The sequence below is a fragment of the Mesoplodon bidens genome, assembly GCF_964165515.1.
Source record: "Mesoplodon bidens genome assembly, chromosome: 1".
In the NCBI taxonomy this organism is placed as follows: Eukaryota; Metazoa; Chordata; class Mammalia; order Artiodactyla; family Ziphiidae; genus Mesoplodon; species Mesoplodon bidens.
In genome coordinates, this window is record NC_138176.1 from 205,397,661 (window position 1) to 205,422,985 (window position 25,325).

At 34.3% G+C, this 25,325-nt stretch overlaps 1 protein-coding gene across 4 annotated transcripts in view; it reads left to right on the forward strand.

The window, feature by feature from the left end:
- Window positions 1-25,325, forward strand: part of CCSER1 (coiled-coil serine rich protein 1) — a 1,188,125-nt gene that overhangs the window by 293,712 nt on the left and 869,088 nt on the right. For all 4 annotated transcript variants that reach the window (XM_081234941.1, XM_081234938.1, XM_081234939.1 and 1 more), the window contains exon 5: window positions 20,880-21,000. In XM_081234941.1, the coding sequence (XP_081091067.1) occupies window positions 20,880-21,000 (121 nt within the window). The remainder of the gene's footprint in view (window positions 1-20,879; window positions 21,001-25,325) is intronic.

Below are 25,325 nucleotides of genomic sequence, written 5' to 3' on the forward strand. Positions count from 1 at the left end.
TATCTTTTTCCATCCCTTCACTTTCAATCTATATGTGTCCCTAGGTCTGAAGTGGGTCTCTTGTAGACAGCATATATATGGGTCTTGTTTTTGTATCCATTCAGCAAGCCTGTGTCTTTTGGTTGGAGCATTTAATTCATTCACGTGTCAGATAATTATCTATATGTGTGTTCCTATGACCATTTTCTTAATTGTTTTGGGTTTGTTTTTGTAGGTTCTTTTCTTCTCTTGTGTTTCCCACTCAGAGAACTTCCTTTAGCGTTTGTTGTAGAGCTGGTTTGGTGGTGCTGAATTCTCTTAGCTTTTGCTTGTCTGTAAAGCTTTTGATTTCTCCATTGAATCTGAATGAGATCCTTGCCGGGTAGAGTAATATTGGTTGTAGGTTTTTCCCTTTCATCACTTTAAGTATATTATGCTACTCCCTTTTGGCTTGTAGAGTTTCTGCTGAGAAATCAGCCATTAATCTTATGGGAATTCCCTTGTATGTTATTTGTCATTTTTCCCTTGCTGCTTTCATTAATTTTTATTTGTCTTTAATTTTTGCCAATTTGATTTTTGTGTGTCTCAGTGCGTTTCTCCTTGGGTTTATCCTGTATGGGACTCTCTGCGATTCCTGGACTTGGGTGGCTATTTCCTTTCCCATGTTAGGGAAATTTTCGACTGTAATCTCTTCAAATATTTTCTCTAGTCCTTTCTCTCTCTCTTCTCCTTCTGGGACCCCTACAATGTGAATGTTGTTGCGTTTAATATTGTCCCAGAGGTCTCTTAGGGTGTCTTCATTTCTTTTCATTCTTTTTTCTTTATTCTGTTCCGCAGCAGTGAATTCCACCATTCTGTCTTCCAGGTAACTTATCTATTCTTCTGCCTCAGTTATTCTGCTGTTGGTTCCTTCTAGTGTAGTTTTCATTTCAGTTATTGTATTATTCATGTCTGTTTGTTTGTTCTTTAATTCTTCTAAATCTTTGTTTAACATTTCTTGCATCTTCTCAGTCTTTGCCTCCATTCTTTTTCTGAGGTCCTGGATCATGTTCACTATCGTTATTCTGAATTGTTTTTCTGGAAGGTTGCCTATCTCCACTTCATTTAGTTGTTTTTCTGAGGTTTTATCTTGGTCCTTCATCTGGTACATAGCCCTCTGCGTTTTCATCTTGTGTGTCTTTCTGTTAATGTGGTTTTTGTTCCAGAGGCTTCAGGATTGTAGTTCTTCTTGCTTCTGCTGTCTCTAGACTCATTATATATTTAAAATATTCCTTGTGATGCCTGCTTTAAAAGAGTGTAGATGTGTAGATCTTTATGGATATATACATATTAGGTAAGCTGTTCAGTTGTTTATAAAGTGTAAAACTTTTTTAATAAGAGGGCCATTTTAATTTTTGTTAACCTTTTCAATTTAGTGCCTTGTTTAATTTATATAGATTATAAAGTTCCCAAGTTAAGGGAAAAAATTCAATATTCATAATCTCAGATTAATAGAAAATTATATTTTCACTAATACATAAGATATACTTGACAGATCAAAACTGAATTCCAACAAGGCTCATAACAAGAAAATTTATAGCAATCCTTAAAAACAGGATTGTGTTCTTACTCTTGTATGTTAGCACAATCAGTTATATTATGGCAGATGCCATGCCTTGATTAATGGCATTATTGATCATGAATAAATGATAGTGTCCTTTTCTAGAACTTAATTTCGGTTCCCTTTTAAGAAAGTCTAACACAAAATTCCAAATAATATACTGATACTCAGAAGTCTGTTGGTATGAACCTTCAGCAGAAAACTGAGTATGGCTTAAGCTAGAAAATACAGTTATACTCAGCTTAACAGTGATGTGAACATTGTGAATTCAAGGCACATTTTGAACACCATTTGTATTTCAGAACTAAAAACTGAGCTGAGAATAAGAACTTACAGCTAGAAGGGAATTAAACATCATCTAATTTGTAGTCTTCAGTGCATTAGATTTAAAAAATTGAGACCTAAAGTCAGATAAACAGCTAAAATCAGATCTATTTATTGGAATCAAATTTCCTGACTGTAAGTCTAGTGTGTTTATACCATAAAAAATAGATTCACCTGACACAGTGCCATACATATATATATATATATATAAAGTTAAATAGTAAATATATATTATGTAAAATTTTGCATATGTACATATTATACATTAGCAATATACATACTAGCATATATAATATTATATTAGCCTTTATAATCAAGGAAAATGTTACATTATAGGATGAAAAGCCTCAAAATTAGAAACAGGAAAATAAGTTCTGATTTTTATTTTTTGTTCGATTTGGAGATGTAATTTATAATCAACACACACATACCTTTGTGAAGATGTATATATATTTATATGTGTATTTATATAGAAGTATATATAGTGAATAATATAATTATGTATATACTTATATATATTTTTTCATTCCTTTGATGATAGTCATAGTTCACCATCATGGACAGAGCTAGCACAACGAGATGGGAACACATAGATTGGAAGCAGAAAACTTAAATTTAAATTTTCCCTTTTACCTGCTAGATGGCTGTCTTTGGAAAATTGGTTTATATCCCTGAATCTGTTTTGTTTTCCTTTCTGTAAAATGAGGATAATGAAACCATATTTGCTGGTTGTAGAAAAAGTTAGAAATAATGCATATGATGTGGTCAGCAGAGTCATTTCGTGTTGTTCTATTTGTACTGTGACCCACATCAGCACAGTGAGGCCAGTGGACTCTTTATTTATGTTTCAATGTCATATATCTAATGTACTCACAGCATTTAAATCTGAAACAGATATTTCTGATTACTTGGATACCTGATATCCAGAAGTGGAATTATTATTTCAGTATACATGAAATGATCCTCGGGAATTGAATAGCTAGTTATGATTTCATGTCTATAAGTCTTTATTCTTCTTGGCTAATTGTGATCTGAATTTTTATCAACAATAGATAAAAACATGGACTTTGCAATCAGAAAGACTTGGTTTAAAGCCCTGAATTAGCTACTTCACAGCTCTATGTGCATTTTATTTACATCTCCTCATTTCTGTAAAAGCAAAAAAATAAATAATACTTGCCTGAAAAAGTTATTGTGAGGGTTAAATGAACTAGCTAGCACACTTAAAAAGCTTATCACAATGCTTGCTATAGAAAACTCAGCAAATGTTAACTACTGTATTATTATAGTCATTATCATTATTACTAATTCAGTGACAGTTTTCATCTTTCTTAAGAAATCAAACCTACTGCTTTAGTTTGTTAGCTTCTTTTCTCTTAGAGAAGCTTGAAGGACTAGAAGGGGCATCAGTAAAATTGATAAATCTATGTGAAACTGATGCTTGATGCAGGAGACAAGTGCATTTCAGAGGTACCTGATGATGCTGAAAAAAAATGAAAGAAAACTTAATTTTGTACACTTTAAAAGTATTAAAGTTGTGGGTAATGGGATAGATAACAGTGCTTGTAGAAAAAAAAATGTAACCAGCAATCTGTTGGTATTAACATGGGGAGATAATGAATGGAATCACTTATGTTAAGAGTTATCACATTTCAATTAGTTAGGATCCTTTCAAAGTCTGATCTACCCATTATTTTATAGCTTATTTTGTTCTTACACTATAAAATAAGCATATATTATTGGTTGGTCTATTTCTATAATATTTCTATAATTCTATACAAGACTACAAACTTATAAATGACATTGTTAAGGTAATTCACCAAAATAACTGATTAACAGCTATAATAGAACAAAAATGAAAGAGACAATTTAGGAAAATAAAAGGAAGGGCTAATTCATGTTCCTGGATAACATACTTTTTAAAAAGAATTTTTATTTATTTTCGGCTGTGTTGGGCCTTCATTGCTGCATGGAGGCTTTCTCTAGTTGTGGTGAGCAGGGGCTACTCTTCATTGCGGTGTGCAGGCTTCTCATTGTGGTGGCTTCTCTTGTTACAGAGCACAGGCTCTAGGAGGGCGGGCTTCAGTAGTTGCAGCACACAGGCTCAGTAGTTGTGACACATGGGCCCTAGAGCACACGGGCTTCACTAGTGTGGCACGTGGGCTTAGTAGTTGTGGCGCACGGGCTCAGTAGTTGTGGTGCACAGGCTTAGTTGCTCCATGGCATGTGGGATCTTCCTGGACGAGGATTGAACCCATGTCCCCTGCATTGGCAGGCAGATCCTTAACCACTGCACCACCAAGGAAGTCCTGGGTAACATACTTTTAAAACTAATTCATTTTAATGGCAAAGTCATAAAGTCTAACCTAAAAATGAACAAAGATAATAATAAATAGATGCACATAAATTTAGTGAAGGAAAACAAGATATCTCATGGTAAATCAACATCCTTGACATAATCAAGATTGATGTCATTAAATAAAAGTTATAGGTTCCTACTGTATTTATCTTTTATCTATCTTTCTATCATTTATCTATCCATCTATCTATCATTTATCTACTGTCAAAGAACAGGATGATTGCACTCTGGTCCTAAGTCATTATGAAAATTATATTCTTATTTAACACAATACAGATAATGAAATAATAATGAAATAATGAATTGATCAATATGAGCATATTTGAACTATGAAAAAAATAAAAGACCTGAATGGTAAAACATTATGCAGTTCTAATTTCATTCCTATATAATTTTGGTTATCAACATTGTAATAGAACTTAAAAAAACAACATACTTTAAAAGACTATTTTTTAATAAATGAAAAATACTGTCATATTATTTTACTCATTTGCAAAAGGCTATACTTCTAATATATCTTTCCCCTGATACTTGTAGTTGGAGTGGAGTGAGACATCAGTTGATTTCGAATTTTATTCTGCTCTGTTCCAAGACTTTTTCAAAATGTCCCCTTAGAGACATTCCTTCTGTATTTCCTAATTCTGGCTTAAGGCCATTCCCTGAAAAAAATGCAGGGAGAGGTGGGATAACTTTGGCTTATGAATACTGTCTAAAGACAAAGAGTCTATCACTAGAGTCTTCAGTGGACTTATCCTTTCTTTGCTTGCTGAACTGGATTTGAGTGTTATCTGTGTTCAGAGGAATGATTTTGAGGAGAGTCTCCAAAACATCTTGTTCCACAGCACTGATTTTCTAAATCTCTTTCTTTTTTTCTTTTTCTGTGTAACTTGGGATGTTTTATATCACCCTCAAGATCTTTTTTGTTTGTTATTCTCATTCTTTTTTTCCCTGAGATAGTACTTATTAACCTATGCACCAACTGATATGGTGGACCCAGGAGTAGTTGATTGATTATATGTTCTTAGAACTATTTTAAATTTCTCCCAGAATATCTTTCTCTTCTGTCTAGGCTTTGAAAAGTCTTAAATGTTTACTGTGAGCTCATACTGAAACCAGGGCATAAAATTAAGTCCCTTAAAACAGGGACTTTCTCTATTCTCAGGGAGATTTAGCTTTAGAAGGTAATTTAGCTTTGAGGATTTTCTTCTGACTAGAGAAAAAGAGTAGTAGGTCAGAAGAGAAAACAGCAAGAGGTAACTAAGGAGCATGGCAGTTAGTTAAGTTCAAATTATGATATGAAGGTTCTAAAAGAGACAGTTTAAAGGATTTTACCTTAGTCAAGGAATCCTTTAAGAAGGTAATTTTGGAATCTGAGTTTCTTTTAAAGACCTCCTCAAACCAAGAAAAATCCACACAATTGAATATTTGGTATTCTGTTCCATTTTTTCTTTAAGGCCCTTTTCATATGAGCAATTTTATCCATATTGAAAATTCCCCAAATTTTCCTATATTATCATCTTAATCACCTTGAACTGCCATAACAAACTGCTCCAGACTGGTTGGTTTAAATAACAAAAATTTTTTTCCTCATAGTTCTGAAGGCTAGAATTCCAAAATCAAGGTGCCAGCATATTCACTTTCTGGTGAGAGCTTTCATTTCTGGCTTGTAGATGACGGCCTTCTCATAGTTTCTATATATTGTGGAGAGAAAAAGGGAGCAAGCTCTCTGGTGTTTCTTCCTTTGAGGGCACTAATCCCATCATTAGGGCCCCATCCTCTGGATTGCATCTAAACATAATTATCTCCCAAAGGCACCATCTTCAAATACCATCACATCAGGAGTTTAGGCTTCAATATATAAATTTGGGGGGGTGCACAATTTGGTCCATAGAAATTATCTGTGTTGAAATTATTTCATTTAGAAAGATAACACTTGAATTAGACATTGTGAAAACTGATTTAAGAGACAAACATGTGAGAGGTTAGCAATGGCTGGTCCAGGTGCTTTTGTGCCTTGTGTCTGTACCATGGAACAAAATAGTTGGCTGTGTCTAATTTCTGATGGGTGAGTGAGTGGAGATGAGATATATCTGGAACTAAACTGTCATGGACAAAGCAAGAGAAGGCTGAGGATAGTTCTCATGTTTCTGTGGTAGGTGCTGCAAAGCAAAGTCTATTCTATATAGCTGTTGATTAAACAAGATATTTTATTTGTTAGTTCTTTGGGCTGGCTCTAATGTCACTCTTGTTGAACTTATGTCTATCCTCTTTCCTATGTATTAACTTCTATATACCCACCAAAGAAAAAGATGAGAACAGTCAGAAAGATCAGCAATATTTTTAGTAACAAGACAAATTTCCACCAAGTATGAATTTTTAAGTCTGATCAGAAAATCAAAAGATCCTAAAAGTCCAGATCAATCTTTGACACAATTTAGTACTATGGCCAGAGAGAGCATTCTTCATGCTTTAATAATGTCTAACTGCCATTTATTCTTTTCCAAAGTGACAAAGAGAGGAGAAAATAAGTGAGGGTGAAGTTAGAGTGTAGCCATTTGAAACCCTGACCCTGGGCTACCTCTATAAGAATTTTACAAAGCTGGCATTTTTCTCATAGCTATTTTAGTTTTTTGCCAACTTATCAAAAAAGTCACATCTTTCAAATTCCTTTAACATCTTTATCATCCATTATTTAATAGGGACACTAATCTTGGCTTATATTTGCTAATATTTGTACTTCCCACAGTAAATGACAAAGATGCCATTACTGTGATGACATATTCAATGATGGCAGATTGGATTAGTATCATTAATGACATTTTTCTGATACTAATATACCCATGTTTTATTTTATTTTGTTGCAAATATAACATTGATAATCTGAGAATAAGTAAATTAGTATATATATAAATGAATTTGAATATTAAAAAATCCTATTTTATATACACATAAATTATTCATGGATCTGTACAAATTATTTCTCTTGTCAAAGGAGGATTGGAGTATTAAGCAGTCTGACTGAAGAACTTGTCAAAGACTGGTGCTTTCTCTGGGCAGAGGTCAGTAGCCTTTCAGAAACAGTGTTCCAGTGAATGTCTAAATGAAAGTCTGTGATTGAAGTAATAGTCTAAAGGTCTCATGGACCAGTAATCTTCAGTTCACACTGGAATATAAATTACATTATGCTATGTCTTATTTAAGTGTACATAATTTCAGGACACTGCAGTAATATAAAGTATATATATGACTTCCATCCATCCAGGAAGGTTAATCAGGCTTGAGGAAAGGGAGTGTTGTAACAAAGAAAATTCCTCAGAATTAAGAGATTTGTTGGAAAAGTTAGATGCTTTCAGGTAATTAACCTTTTAGGGAGATACCTAGAGGAAATCAAGAGAGGTTTGATATCGCTGTTGTGGTTCCCTCTTCCTCCTTTTTAAACTGCATGGTGCTCTTTTGGGAATATTGGCCTGTTACAGTTATTTGTTATATTTGGTTGAATGCACGGAATGTTGCTCTATTTCTTCACTTATTTGATTATGTGTTTCTAGAGCCTTTTCTTTTACTCATTGGATTAGCAGTATATATTTTTCAAGATTAGCTCCTTATCCTTTGTTTATGAATTTAGAACTTTGGTCCCACAGGATGAAATACCAACTACTTGGCTTGATATCTGTGGCTCAGCATAATGCAGCCCCAGTGTATTGATAGTTTTGATCTATGCAGTTACACTTCCCGATTTTCACCAGCTCAACCATAGATTGTAGCTATGCTAATGTCTTCAAAGGCCATCCTTATTCTGGCTTCTATATTTTTACTAAAATTGGACTGTCTACCTCCTTTTCATCTAACCAGATCATACTCAAATTAGTTGATGATGTCACTTTCTCTTCTAAATAGAAATTTAGGTAAAGAATGAGCAGATTTCTAAATATTAGGTAATTACTTCATATGAAGCAGAATAGAAGGCAGCAAAGGGAAGATGAGTTTTTTTTGCAATTCAAAATCTGTTTTAATGATAGTAAGGGGTGAGCAGCCCAAAACCATTAGCTGCAACATATTTAACTTCTTTGTGTTATTTAGATCATGTATTCAAACTGTATACCTTACACACTTCTTTCTGATTTGTAATTCATATGTAAAATTCTGAAGAGTGGGTTTATTTTAGGAGATAATTGAATAATTTATATAACTTCTTAAGAGTGAGGATGAACATTATGCAGATTATATTACTCCTCATACTTTTGCAAAGTGAAACCCATTAAATAACCGTCAGTACTGCAGAACTAAAGACGAATCAATTATGTCTCATAACCTGGGAGAGTTTCTTCATATATCTAATATAATTGCTTTAACAAAGGTTAATAATTCATTTGATGCCTGTTCTTTTATTCTGGTCAGCCGAAACGGTATTGCCAAAGAGGAGCAGAGAAGGGAGAGGGAGGGGGGCCGAAGAGAGGAGGAGAAGGAGAAGGTGGAGATGGGGCAGAGAGGGGAAAAGGGAGGAGGAGAGAGGGAGATTTGGCATCTGATAGCATTGACTGTTAGGTTTGTAGTAGAAAGATATATATATAAGGAATAGAAAGATTCAGTTGTTAGAAAAAGTTTTATTTATTCAATAACTACTCATTAGTTGATACTCAGTCTAGTTCAAAAATTAGAGGCCGGGGCTTCCCTGGTGGCGCAGTGGTTGGGAGTCCGCCTGCCGATTCAGGGGACGCGGGTTCGTGCCCCGGTCCGGGAAGATCCCACATGCCGTGGAGCGGCTGGGACCGTGAGCCATGGCCGCTGAGCCTGCACGTCCAGAGCCTGTGCTCTGCGGCGGGAGGGGCCACGGCAGTGAGAGGCCCGCGTACCAAAAAAAAAAAAAAATTAGAGGCCGGAAGATGTGAGAGAAAATTTACTGAGATCTTTCTGAGGAAAAAAAAAAGAAAAATTACCTAAAATAGTTTCTCTTATTACAACCTGAGTAGTCCGACCACTACCTTTCTGATGGTGTTGAAATCAAATAGCAATAATTCCCTGAAGGGCTAGGGATTTTTTTTTTTTCTGTTTTGTTCATTATTGTAACTTCAGAGCCTAGAATATGGCTGGCCCAAATATGGACTTAAGTATTTTTTGAATAAATTGTCTTGTTTATTCAAGTAAAGTACATGGGATAAACATATAAAGTACAGCTATTCAGTAACTCTTTTAATTTGTATTAGATTATAAATTCCATGCTGATTAAAAACTAAAACTTGCATTGCTGCCTTGATTCATATTGTATTGTGTGCGATAATCATCAGTATTAGAAACAAGGAAATAAACACCTAACTAACAAAGTTCCCAAGATGGAACAACTTTGATTGGGCTGATAGGAGAAGAAATATGAAGTGATTGTAAGCGCTGACACACAGGACAATTAGAATTTTTTTGTGTAATGGCAACACCTATAGGAAAATTATATTCAGCATAGTTTTATTCACATATAGTTAAGTAGAATATTTTCTTTTTCCATAAGTTTTAAAATATTTCCTTTAAAAGATTATAGTTTAATTTTTTAGTGGTTCTATTCTTGCTTCCTTGACAAATCCCAGTAGAACATGTTTAACAATGTATAATGTTGACATACTTAACTAGAAAGAATGGTAGTAAAATGCATTTTGGCTTAACTGTCTGTCCTCTGAGGAAATTAACTATTGCATATGTGGAATGCCTTTTAAATGCTTTTATATTCTACTATATCAAACATCTTTTTCCCCCTCCCTTAAAAAATTTTTCTTCTGTGTTTTAGAGCCTAGGATATCAGATTACAGAAATTTTAAGTTAAGCATTATTTAATTGATATATGCCTTGTCATTCACATTTTCCCAGAATGGATAACAACTATGATTTCATCTTATGCCTGGAAAATTCACAAAGAATTATTTAGACTGGTAGAGCAGATACTTATTTGTGTGTACTTGTGATAGTGAAATTGCTCCAAGGATAGCTCCAAGGCCCTTTTGAAGTTTGAAATGAGAGATAACTGGGAAATTCAACACATTTACCAGACGTTTTTTTTTCTCTAAGTGAATTGAATATATATGTAAATATATATATTGCTGTTAATATTTTTTGTTTCCATAGCAATGAGTCATAGACAAGTGCTGAATGAGAATTTTAACTATCAGTTAGTCCCTTGTAATTTTCACTTATAAATTTTAAACACACTAACATGTGGACAAGTTTTTGTGGCACTTATGTCAAGAATTTTTTCTGTATCACTGAGGTAACACTTTTAATGAAAACCTGTCCAGGGGCATGAAAATCTATTTGTCATTAGTTATGTAAGTGCTCTTTATGAATGTATTGTTTATTGCTGTGTAACAAATTTTTCTAAATCTTAATAGCTTAAAACACCAAACGTCATTCATATTTCATGATTTTGGGGGGTCAGGAATTCAGACAAGGTGCAGCAGGAAGATTTTTCCTCTGCTGTGTGACGTTCAAGGCCTCAACAAAAATAAATGCCCTTTCACTCACATTCAGTGGTCAGTGGTGCCTGTCAACCGTGGGCCAGAACATCCATGTGGACTTAGATTCCTTTCAACATGGCAGCTGGGTCCCAGCTGCCAGTGTCCCAAGAGAGAGCCAGACAGAAGGCACAGTGCCATCTGTGACCTAGCCTTAAAAGTCACAGGGCATCACTTCCACCATATTCCTTTAGTCAAAGCAGTCACAAAGGTTCAAAGGGAAGGAACTGAAACCTCACCACTCAAGTAGAATGTCAAAAACTAGCAGGATGGGATATATATTAATGTGGCCATCTTTAGAAAAGACATTCTACCATAATGTGTTTTAACAGTCCTGCAAAGTTGAATAGGGAAAGTTTAATGAACAATGTAACTTCCACTTGAATTAATCAGAAGCAGTAAACCAGAAAATGATGTCATTATCATCATAATCATGTCACAGATAATGATGTCATTGTAATAGTACATGTGAAATCTGTGACATTGATGACAGACTTCACAGACCTCTAGTGCTACTATTGTCCCTGTATATAGCCTTCTGTGGAAGCCTGGAGAATACATAATCTAGGGTTTTATACTCTAAATGATGGCAGTACAGATGAAGGAATGCTGATAATTTTTTTAATACCTAAGTTATCAGAAAGCAGTAATAGTTGTTTATGACTTTATTCTTTTCAGTGCTCTCTATATTATATATGTGTATAAATGTATATATGTGTATAAAATGTATATGTATGTAATATGTGTATTATATAAAATATTTATATATGTAATATATATGCATATGTGTTCATACACACAAACTCTGTACAATATATTTTTCAGTAAGCTAACAATCTAGATCACATTTGGAAGAAGGCAGCCAGAATGACAAAGTAATAACTTCTCAAAATTAGAATTGTTGAAGCATCAGCTGAATGGCCTGAATGGACATGTCAGAGAATTTGGAATGGAAGAGGGAGGATAGTAGTAGGAGTAATGTAGATCCAGTCATTGGGTGAGATTTCAGACTGAACATCCTTTTATTTATTTATGGTTTATTTAATTATTAATATTAGTACAAGTAATTCTCGAGTCCTATTCCTAAAATGACCATTGTATTAGTTTAGTAGTGCTGCCATAACCGAGCACCACAGGCTGGGTGGCTTAACAGAAATTTATTTTCTCACAGTTCTTGAAGCTAGAAGTTTTGGTTTGAGGTGTCTACAGGTTTGATTTTTTTTCTGAAGCCTCTCTCCTTGACTTTTAGATGGCCGTCTTCTCTATCTGTCTACACTTGATCATCCCTCTGTGTGTGCCTGAGTCCTAATCTCTTCTTCTTATAAGGACACAAGTCATAGTGGATTAGGGCCCACCCTGATGACTTCATTTTAACTTAATTACATCTTTAAAGACCCTTTCTCCATATACAGTTACATTCTGAGGTACTGGGGATTAGGACCTCCAATAGGAATTTGGGGGGTGGGACACTGTTTAGCCTATAACATCCATGAGATGATATTTTTCTGCTTATTAAAATAAAATTACACTATACATAAATTTCTTACTCTGCAGTCAGGAGAGAAGAGGGAGTCAGCAGGAGTTTATAAATGCTTGTTCATGATCAACATTCAAGAAAGTCACTGGCTATTTCCACTTGCATTTGATGTGTCAAGGATGCATTTTTGCCTGCCCCAAACATATTAGTGCTTGAGTTATAATAATAAAATAGGTAACCTTACAAACTGAATTCACAATTCACATTGTTCTATTTTTGTCTATCAGTCATGAGGTTTCCATTTTATTCCAAAAAATATTTGCACAATGTAAAGATTTGTGAAAATAGCTATTCAAAAGCTGAGGCAAGAAATAAATTGAGTTTAGATTGGTTAAAAACATGAAATTTCAAGGAACAAAATTTTACAGTAAATCTGATAACTGTCCAAACGTGTTACAAGGTGAATGGTTACTATTGTACACCACAACAAAAGTACCAGAATTTACTGGATAATGTGAGATAAGCCTGACTAAATTTAATGTTGCTTTTTACATTTTACAGTTTTGTCCAGTTTCCAGGATATAGTTATTTTCATGTCTATTTCTGCATATATGTTTTCTGTAATCAGTTTTTACTTCAGGATATTAACAATTTCTATGCAATTCTTTCAGATCTTTAAAAATATCCCAAAATGATATTATCCTTACACAATATAGTTATACAAGATATTTTTAAAATTTTTAATTATTATTTAAATTACCTCTAAATTAATTTGAAAGTCTTTTCCTCTGGCTTTTGCCAATTCTTTTTTCTCATCCATCCATGCTTTCACTATATTTTCCTTTTTGTAGTATACCGAGAATTGTGTTCCATTTTAATAAAGGAGCAAGTAAATATAAACTGTGATTATGTGTTTGAAATAGAAGTTTAAAATTTCTGAATACTCTGCAGCCTTAATTTTTTCCCTCCTTTCCATGGCACTGCTGCTTCCAGTGACTGGAAGTCCTCACCATTTCTCACTTCATTTATTTCAGTAGCATTGTCAGTGGTCTCACCCTATCTTGTTCCTGTACTTAGATATTGCCCAGGCTATTTAAAGCTGATCATGTTGAAATGATTGGTAGCACATCTTCATTAACTTCAGAATCAGATATTAATAATATTTTAGAGATGCTTATAAGGTCCTTAAGGTATTGGCAATAATCTACATCTCTGTTCGGCAACTTCTTGCTCTTGTCTAGGCCCCTGCCACATTGAATTATTTTAATTTTTCAAGATATATAACATTTTCTCATATCTCATTGCTTTTTAGCTCTTTTTCCTGTGCTTGGCTAGCATCTTTTCTTTTCTCTAATGCCTCACTTCATTTTTCTTTATCTCTCATTCACTGGACAAATATTTATTGAGGGCTTCTTTGTATTATATATCCATAATATATAAGTTATGTATAAGTAAGAACTAAGTACCAAGGAGTGAACAAGTTAGCAGCAATACTACTATTACAATCCTCCTGATTACTTTAGCTGGCTGGCTTCTATGTTAGCACTTCCTATATGGTATTATTTCCCGACTACACTGCGTTGCACTTTGGCAAATACTTTGTCTTTTATCTTTATCAGTCCAGTACCTATTACAATGCATAGACATGGTATAGCTCAGTGAATGCCACTAATGTAATGAATATGTGGACCTGCTTTTGCGGAATGTGTGTTTATTCATAGTCATGATGCAATGACTTGCATTTTATCTGCTTATTTTCAATTTCTCTTTCAATTCTGGACTATTATTATTTCATCAGAAGAGCCTTTTATAAGCACTGTGTTAAGGACGTTAATTCAAAGAAAATATTTAGAGGTTCACCAAAAATCGAATGTAATACCAAAATGCCTTTGTTGACTGGTGTATTTCTCAACCAGAGAAACAGAACTGGTAGACTGGCTTATGTGATTGTGGGCACTGGCTGGGCAAAAGCAAAACCTGGAGAGAACACCATCAGGAAGGGCAGGCTGGAATTTTTGACATGGGCAGAATTTTAAACTTCATCAAGAAGCCTCAATTGTTCTTAAGGCTTTTCAACTGCCATTTGCATAAGGCCCACCCAGATTATCTACCATAGTCTCCCTTACTTAAAGTCAACTGTAATGGACTGTAATCATATCTACAAAACATCTTCACAGAACATCTAGATTAGTGTTTGATTGAATAACTAGAGTCTGATGTATCAAAAAAATCAAAAGTCGTCAGCTATAAGTAATAATATGTGGTAACATTTTAAAACCTCTTTACCATTTCTCTAGCATTATCCTCAGCACTTCACAGGCATTAATTCATTTCATCCTCAGAACAACCTAAGAAGATATTATTATTCATATTTTACTGTTAAGAAAAAACTACAGAGAGGTACATTTGATTTGAGAATCTATTCCATTAGAAGATATGTGTTCCACAAAAGCATGTATTTTTGTCATTTAAATTCATTCATGTATCCCAAGGCCCTGTAACGTGCTGGGCAAGAAAAATCAACAGCAACTGATTACAAATAATTTTGAAAAAAATAAATTTTTCTAAATTATATGTCTTTCTTTATCATAGATAAATGTATCTAATGATGGGTTTCACCTTGACACTTGACACTCATTCTCCAGTGGAGCAATAGTAAAACAATTGTTGTCGGTCATTTGGAAGGGCAGAGTTTGGAGCCTAGAGCATTTGTATGATGAGTCAAAATTATGTTCTGATGCAAATTGCCTAATGATTATACAGTTTTCTTAGGTTAAAGAATTCAGATGTAAGAATATTATTGAATAGAAACATGATTGAAAACGGTCAACTATTAACTTTACTCTATTTCAGAACACTTGATGAATTTTATTTAAATGAGAATCAACGTGAAGTATGGTCAGTATCATGGAGATTAGAGGCAAATTGATTGAATTCTGGTTTTGCTCCTCCTTAGCTGTGTGATCTTGAACAGTGTACAAATGGGGATAATAATAGTACTTACTGTACAGACTTTTTCTGAGGGGTAAAGACAATACTCTAAGCATAAATTCACAGTTAATACACAGAACTAAGCCTACCACATAATGTTCTTTTTTAAATTTTTTTATTTTTTAAAATTTATTTTATTTATGTATTTATTTTTGGCTGTGTTGGGTCTTTGTTGCTGTGCACGGGCTTTCTCTAGGTGAGGCGAGTAGGGGCTACTCTTCGTTGCGGTGCACGGGCTTCGCATTGCAGTGGCTTCTTTTGTTGCGGAGCACGGGCTCCAGGCGTGCGGACTTCCGTAGTTGTGGCACGTGGGCGCAGTAGCTGTGGCTCGTGGGCTCTAGAGCACAGGCTCAGTAGTTGTGGTGCACGGGCTTAGTTGCTCTGTGGCATATGGGATCTTCCCAGACCAGGGCTCGAGCCCGTGTGCCCTGCATTGGCAGATGGATTCTTAACCACTGAGCTACCGGGGAAGTCCCACATAATGTTCTTTAAGCATTCGTTAAACTAATGTTAGCCTTTCGGTGAGTTAAGCTTTACTGGTGGGTTGTTATGTGGTAAATACATGGATCCTGGATATTTGGAAAAAATAGAAAAGTGAACACTTCCAAGTCATAAAGGAAATTCTTTTCTTTTAAGCTTACAATTTGCTCATTGATAGTGAACTATTCTGATGAGTTGGAGTCGGGACTTCAAATGTATAATACTTATAAGTGATACTTATAAGTTAACTGCGCTCTAGGAACCTTCAGTAATTTGAATGTTTTAATTTTGCATGAAAGAGAAACATGCCTCTCCTAATAAATCTTTGGCATTTTTGTGAACATTTATTAAAATATATTGCTTTTTGGTGCTTTAAAATTGATTTTATAAATTAAAAGACCAAATGAAGATAGAAGTTCAGTAATTAAATGAAATAGTTTTGATATATAAAACTGGAGAGAAAGAGCAACTTAAAATTTCAATGTTCAGGTTTTGCATCTCAGTTTATTATGAGTGTGAAAGAAACATTTTGTAATAATGGAGAGTCATTTCATGTAATGGCATATTCTTTGTGGTATAATAAAAGGTTACATGGCAAAGTCAGACTACTCAGTGTTAAACCTAGAAATGATTTCTACTCTGTCCCAAGCTTTATAGATTTTGGACTTAGGGGTCCAGTAGGTTTGATCATTTTTAGTGTTCATATACTCTACCTAGAAATAAGTGAGAGCAGTGCTTAGAACAAAAACTTAGGATAAGTCATTCTTGTGACTCTGAAGCATTTTCCTTCATTTTAAAACCCTACTTGTATAATCTCAGTCAATTGTCAGTTTATCATGTTGGAATCATTCTTTTCACAGAGGAGTTAATTTAGCATATAAATTTGTAGGTTAGTGCCTCAAAATATTATTTCCATCTTTGGTTGGAAGTGATAGTGGAAAATGTATTGATTTTTTTCAACTCATGGATGCTGGAAACCTACTTGAATATGCAGTGCCTTGACACTGGCTCATGCTTTTTAAGTTACATTATGAAATAATTATCTGCTCTTCCTTTTTAAAATTTAGAAGTTAATAAAGTTTTCATTTTTAAAGCTAACTTTATAAGTACAGTTAAATAATGTGAGTAATTAAAAGTTGGGAGTTCCTGTTTGTTTCATTTTCTGCTTTCTCCTAAAGCCAATTTTTCCCATCATAAGAGTTAAATCTTATGAATGGTGAACCGTTTATACTTGACGTAATTTGGAAAGTACAGAAATCATCCTTGCCTCAAGCCAGGGTTCCTACAATTTTGGCAGTCCCTAAGCATGCCACCATGATTCAATCCCAAATCAATAGCCCCTGGTTGTATGGTAATAGATGGATTTGAGGGGAATCTATGAAATAAGTATTGCCCTTTTAATAGTTTTAGAATGATCAACTAGTCTAGTCATTTACAATGTCTTCTGAAAAAGTGATCTTTTGTGGGGGGAGAAGGAGGAAGAAGGAGAAAATATTCAGAAAATGAGATTAAATTTAATCTGGCTAAATTAGAAAAATAGTTTTCCTGAAGGAGTTTCAAGAAGTTATACTGTTTTGAGGCCAAAATCAGTGTTTCACACCTCTGTTCATCTACTCTGTTCTCATGACTATTTTAACGCCTGTTTATAAAAGTAAGAAAAGATGTTCCTGTTTATAAAAGTAAGAAAAGATCACTGTAGGAAATTTGGAAAACACTAAAGACTATAAAGAAGAAAATGAAATCACCTGCTGTTGAATAACCCAAACTTTAACTCCTGTAGTAATTTTTATATGTTTACCTTTAAAATGGCATAGTATATAAGCAATTTTTCTCAATTATGAGAAAAATTGGCCTTATTTCATAAAGTTCAACATAATTAGCAAACCATATTAACTTATCTTACTCCAATACTTTTTGTAAAAATTTGTCTACTTAATCCTACAAATGTGAAAAAACATGAGCAATACTATTCCATAAAAATTGTGTATTGTTTTCTTCTTGTATCTCTAACATGTTTAAAAATATACTCATTGGGGCTTCCCTGGTGGCGCAGTGGTTGAGAATCTGCCTGCCAATGCAGGGGACATGGGTTCAAACCCTGGTTTGGGAAGATCCGACATGCCATGGAGCAACTAGGCCCGTGAGCCACAACTACTGAGCCTGCGCGTTTGGAGCCTGTGCTCCACAACGAGAGGCCACGAGAGTGAGAGGCCCACGCACCGCGATGAAGAATGGCCCCTGCTCGCCACAACTAGAGAAAGCCCTCGCACAGAAATGAAGACCCGACACAGCCAAAAATAAATAAATAAATAAATGTATTAAAAAAAAAATGGACTCATTGCCTTATTAGCGAAATGGTAAGGTAGAGACTTATGTTGGCTAACAATTATGATTTGCATTTTACTTTCATTGATCTTCTAGTGTAATTTCCTTTCAGATTCTAGCAATAATTCAGTATTTGTATCAGAAATATTTAAATTTCTCTCTGCTTAAATAGAAATTTGTAAGGCGTTTTATCAGGGAGATTAAATAAATATCACTTTGATATATAGACTGTCTCCTTTCTCACTGACATCCATGTCCTTTTTTAAAAGGCTCTAGGGCAACAAAAGTTTATGATCTTTTCCTAAAAAGCAGATGTTTAAAATCCACTAACTTTGGAGGTCTTTTTCAAACTTGAAATTTTCTTTTAATCTGTATCATAAAGGTTTCTTTTAATGGCAAATACAGTGTTTTCCCCTTTAGTTAGTAATATTCCTATGATTTTTCCAAAGTAATCTATGCATTCATGGCATGGTAAAATATGATCATAATATTCAACAACTCCTATGATAACCAAATTACTCTACAGAGTAGTTCACATCATGGCCACTGTGATATAAGGTTATGATTTACTTTTTAAATGTGGACCATGGTTTGGAAGAACAACTTTTGATATATCAGAATATAGTGATCACATGAATACCCATTACTCTTTTGACCCTCAGAAATCCTTTCTCTTCTCAGTGACATATTGCTAAGGTTTCTTTTATTTCTTTTTTTTGTTTCTGCCTCAGAAAGGACAGCCTAGGCATATTCTTTGTTTTGAAAAATCTGTACTTCCCTTTTATTATACCATTCATTTCTTTTGAAGTTATAAATTCTCTATTACTTATTTGCCTAACTTACACTTATTACACTAATTCTTGTATTTTGTGATAAATGCAATTTAAACATATTAAAACTTGAGTGTGATTTAATTTCAGCTTAATATAAAACTTAAGTCATTTACATGGAGCTCCCAACCATCCACCTTTAGACAGGTCCATTAATTGTCACTTTCATCATGTAAATATTAAAGGGGCTTATTTTCTTATTGACTTAGTCATTGATTTTTTTTAACTGCAGTACCTTTGAATTCAATGTCAATTGTTTCAACCTCTGCATCATAAAAATTAAGTATTAATACTCATATTACCTCAAGTAAACAAACGATCGGTATTTTTGAAAAAAAATATTGTTTACTTAGAGCATTTTCCCTGCTCATTGTCTCTTTTCCTTTAAAAAAAAAAAAAAGACTTAACTCTATTTTCCCTCATAGAGATCTAGGTAAATGTTTTCATCTGGTCAGAAGTTTTTTGCCCTATTATTTGAGAAATATCTCTAGAAGAAATTAAAACTTCATTAAAACTTGGGGGAAGGGAAGACATTTCTTTCTTGTCCACAGGAGAATCCTACCATTAAGCATATTTCTTGGAACATACCAGTTAGTTCACTCAATATTTACTGAATAAGTGAATGCTGTCCCTGAGAAATGAATCAGTAATTCTTATTCTTAGTCTGTTTCATCATTAGCAGTGTTTAAGGCAACACTGGAAATTTAAAATATAATAGAGTTTTCTTCTCCCAGCTATGAAGGATTTGTTTGTTATAGACTCAAAGCTCATGCCAAGAATAAGTAGAGAAAATTAATTTTAAAAAAATCTGTTTGATGGCATTGGAGAGGTGATGAGGAAACCACTGCTCCACCTCTTTGACACATACTGCGCAGTAATCTTTGCCTCTTGAATGCCACAAGATTGTTTTAAATTCAGCTCTGCTTTTAGTGGTTATTTATTTTGTCTGAGACCCTCATGCTAAGCAGATTAATAATTCGGCAGATACTTTTAGGGGAAAATTGAAGAACGTTGGGATCATTTATTACACCTCTTTCTCTTTGAGATATGGGCCCACACTTCTCGGTGACTTGCATGGTCCTATTGTATTTTTTGTACTGTCTTTCACTAATGTGTGCTGTCATCTTTAGTATTTGCCTCTTTCTACATTGTTGTCCCAGTCATGGTTCTTGAAATGAGTACTTAGGTCAGTGATTATTTGTCTTTCATTTATAATCAATTCAAATATCACAGTACTATCAGTTTTTATTTCTTTGCTGCACTTTCATTTCTTTTGGCAAATTCCTTCATTAGATTATCAATTTTTTTAAAAATGTCACTTGGGGGTTTAACACTGGGAGAGAAGGAAGCAATGCAGCTATACACTTTGATGTCTTTGCTAAAACTGAGTAACAGATGCATAGCAACCAATCCTTCACAGACTTTGAAAGAAGCAATGTGTGTGTCACTGGTCATGATGAACATCTCTTATTTGTGTAGTGATTTGTGGAGATTAACTGTGTCGTAGTTAGTGCACTTCTTATTCTTCAATGAAAAGTTTTTTTGTTTGTTTTTGTTTGTTTGTTTTGCGGTATGCGGGCCTCTCACTGTTGTGGCCTCTCCCGTTGCGGAGCACAGGCCCCGTATGTGCAGGCTCAATGGCCATGGTTCACGGGCCCAGCCACTCCGTGGCATGTGGGATCTTCCTGGACCGGGGCACAAATCTGTGTCCCCTGCATCAGCAGGCGGACTCTCAACCACTGCGCCACCAGGGAAGCCCTGAAAAGTTTTTTTTAAATGAAGGATTATAAAGTGTGGGCAACACCTTTTCCACTGTGTGGCTTAAAAAAAAGAAAACAAAAGGTGCCAAAGGTCATACAGCTAGTGAGTGGAAAGACAGAACAGAAAATGATAAAGATAATTTAATGGCAATTAATGTTTTAGTTGAATTATCTTTCATTTGACTGAAAATAAAGAAGAGAAAAAGAGAACAGTCAAGAAATAATTGTGACATTTACAATTATTATTTCTAATAAAACAGTTTGCCGGGAGGATTCATACCACTCTGTGGTCTCATGTGCTGCTGTAGTTCTCACTCCTATGGACCCAACAATAGAGATGAAGAAAAGAGAAGAACTAAAATTTCCTGAGCCTTCGAAACAGTAAGTAGTTCATTTGATTTTTCAGAGTTTTGTAAAACTTACTAGTTAGATAACTGATCAGAATTTGATCACTCAAAAATTGTGCTTTATAATGAATGTATTAATATTAGTATATTGAGAGAACAGAAATAAATTTTGCACATTTTAAAAAATCAACTTATCCTAATAATGCCTCAATGAATAACTTCTGTCTTCTGACTTTGTGTGTTTGAACTATATGCCTTTCAAGTTTCATTTTGTTACCTCATCTCAGTGATGTGAGTAAGTAGACTGAAGCACTTCATTTCCTTAACACTGTGATTATGAATGTACTGTTCTTGGATTCCTTATTTTATAGTTGTAGTCTTTAATGGTCTAAAATATGATCACTTTTAAATATAAATTTCTTAGCCTTAAGTTGGTTTGTACTTTATAAGGAATGAAAGTTATTTTTAACTTTATACTATTTAATGTTTCCATATTTTTTCCATTTAAACAGATCAAGCTTCATTTAAATTTAAATTTGATCTTATATTGAATAAATAATAGATTTTTTCTTATAATGGCCAAATAATTAAATTCATAATAGCAAATGTAAGGTACATGGACTTAACATATCAAATAAGCTAGGATTATTTCTAGTTATATATTAAGTAAATTAAAAGAGAAAACCTACTGATGATTTTCCAGTCAAAATAGTGCCATGCTTTAAGGTCTTGGGTAGGAGACTAGGAGATGTATGGTGTTGCCAAGGATTGCTGGCTTCAGTAGGAGTTACCTTGTAGAACCTACTATTTTCCCCCATTAGATTAACTGTATCATACTTGTTTCTTGATGTCTTTCTACTGGATAAGCTGCTAAGACTGAGTTTCCTGGAACATGATAGTGTCCGATACTCTTTGTGAAAATCAATTAGAAAAATCCCTTAATGTTACATTCGGTAATGTCAAAGTCAAATAGAGCAATGTGTATATTTGATGGCATGAAGATAGTATTAATATTCTCATCATAGAGGAAAGAAATACTAACCAATTCAGAAAGTAATGATTGTAATTCAGTTTTAATACAAGCTAAAAGTGAAAACAATTCAACTACTCTTAATATAGTCTAATTTTTCAGTTCCAAAAGCCTTTTTTGTCTACTAGGAAGAAAATTACTTCTCATATGTGCCAATTGAATTATATTAGAAAACTCAAATGTATTTTTTGCAATGTATGTATGTTTATATTTGTAAATTGGATCTTAAATTCTCTTAATTATCTTTCAGTGACTCTATTCAAAACTGGCGAATAGTATTATTTGTTTACATAAAATGTCTTTTTTCCAGTCTTAGATACTTCATAAATATTCATTCTTCTTTATTCTGAGGTATAGATTGAAGTAGACAGCATTTGTTAACTGGCTGTTCTTTTTCTTCCTGTTACTGTACATTCACTCTGATACTCCTCTGTATTCTCTGAATCTACTTTCTCATTTAAACACTCTCCCTTTATAGGATCATTCGTTCATTTCTATAGGTTTTGTTATTTTTGTTTTTCTGAGTCAGAGAGATATTGGTTAAAATCTTAACTTTTCTACATATTAGGTGGAAATTGGAGACATTTTACTTAAACTCTTTGTCTTTTGTTTTCTACGTCTGTCAGAAAAAATGGGGTGATATCACCATCTTTACAGGATCATTGTTAGTGTTATGTGAAGTGATTTTGTTAAAGGACCTGAAATCTAAAAATCCATAAAAGTGTTATTTATGTTGCCCCTTCCATAGCTTCAACTACCAACATTACTGATGATTTACAGATATATAGTCTTCTCCTGAAGGCTCTTCTTAATGTAAGTCTAATATATAAAGTTCTTGACCGGGCTTGTCTAACTAGGTGTCCTACCAGAATCTTTTACTAAGTATGTTTAAACCAAATTGATGACCCTTCTAGCCGCCTCAAGCTTTTCATTCCTTCTGATTTCCATATTTATGTAAAGCGACCATTATTTTTCTTTTCTTAAAATCTTGATATGTTTTTTCCTCACATCTCACATTCAATTAGTTATTGATTACTTGATTAACGTCTCTGTTATATTTTTCTTACCATTTGAGTTGACCAGGAAGGCATACACTTCTTATGTTTTAAAACTTTTTCTAACATGTATATTCAATGAGATCTTAATAAAGCCATTCAAATAGTGGTCATCTATCAAATGGAGATTACATATGCCCTCCATACCTCACACTGCTGTTTTGAGATTTAAATGATAGGTATGACTATATGGCAAGAACACAATTCAGATGTGGTGATTAATTCAAAACTCTTGTTTGCTAATGAGAGAAGCCCCGATGTAAATTGACTTCAGAAAAATCAAGGGTGATGGTTGTTACTGGCTCATGTAATTGAAAGTATAGAGGTAGAAATTTCCTCAAGTGTGGTTGAGTCTGGTACTCAGACAATGTCAAGGAGGGTCATTTTCTCCATCTGCATCTCTTTGCTCTGCTTTCTGATCTGTAGTTTCCATTTTCAGAGAGGTTCCTCTAGTGACATTACTGCCTTTAGCAGGTACTGAGATGGGTTTTTATCTTTTCAACAAATCCAGTGGAAAGAAATGGTTTCTCTTTCCCTTTAATCAAAACAAAAAGAACCCCATATTTGAGTGTCATTGGCTTTGACCAGCTTAGCTTGTTTGACATGACTATGCTGAAGCAATCACTGTATCTAGGAATATTCGATGATTGATTGGCCAGAACCAGGTTACTTGACAAACTCTGGAGCAGGGGGTGGAGATGAGAGGGAAAAGGTGAGTCCACACTCGAAATATGGGTGATGTTGCAAAAAGAAGGCAGGTATGATGCTAGGAAGTCAAAACAATGGACACTCAATATAGGTAGTAATATTAGCACCATTAGTTAAAAGTCAGAATTCTTTATTATGTTGAAACTATGGACTTTGAAATACTACATTAAAATACAATCATGTGTATCTTCATTTCTTGTTTTAAATGACTTCTCACCTATTTAATTTTATTTCATATTATTTGATCCAGCTGTGCTATTGAGAGGCAGTATTACTTGATGGTTAGGAATTCAGGCCTTGGGCTAGTTTTTGATGCTTTCTTAACCATAGTTTGTTTCTTTTTAATGTGGGAGTTACTTTATCTTACAGTGCAATGCCTAAAACAAAATATGAAGGCAAGAATATAAAATTTTTGTAATTTTTTACAACATATATATATTAGGTAAATAAACATGTCACTTTTTTTTTTTTTTTTTTTGCTGTATGCGGGCCTCTCACTGCTGTGGCCTCTCCCGTTGCGGAGCACAGGCTCCGGACACACAGGCTCCGCGGCCATGGCTCGCGGGCCCAGCCGCTGCGCGGCATTTGGGATCTTCCGGGATAGGGGCACGAACCCGTGTCCCCTGCATCGGCAGGCGGACTCTCAACCACTGCGCCACCAGGGAAGCCCACATGTCACATTTTTATAGATGGAGTTACTAAAGCCCTATGTAGTATTCATTTTGTGTATTTTGGATTTCTCATTAGGAAAATTAATAACCCTCCAATATAATACTAAGATATTAGAATGCTATATGTTGAGACATTGTCTTTGGATACTTAATATTCCCTTTAAATTCAGGATGGAATTACTTCTTGAAGTAAATTTTTATCTCAAATTTTACACACTTCACATGATGAATTTATAAACAATTGAGTCTTTGAAACATAGGACTCACAGAGTCCATGTAGTTTAGAACTCATCAAATCTCTTTCTAGGAGGAACTGCAATAATCTTAGTATATGGGCTTTAGAATACATAAGATTGTACATACAAAAGAATATGTAAGATAATGTATTTTGATGCTGTTGTAATTAGGTGAAGAGGTAAAACATGAACTTAAAAAGGTAAATCACAGTATAAAAGCAACAGATGCTTTTTCTCTGATGTAAGGAGTAGATTTTTGCCAGGCATATGATTGTTTAAAGTTAAGTCAGGTTTATTGATATATCAGTATAAATTTATGAAAGTAAACCCAGAATATTGGTCTTAAATATACCATTGTATTGATATATCATTTTAGAGTGTAAGAAACATTTTATGACTGAAATACTTATATTATCTTACCAACTTTTAGTCATATTCTGGTGATTAATAAATATTCTATATTTGCCAATTTATTTATTTATTTTTTTTTTTTCTGGCGGTACGCGGGCCTCTCACTGCTGTGGCCTTTCCTGTTGCGGAGCACAGGCTCCGGGCACGCAGGCTCAGCGTCCATGGCTCACAAGCCTAGCCGCTCTGCGGCATGTGGGATCTTCCCGGACCAGGGCACGAACCTGTGTCCCCTGCATCGGCAGGCGGAC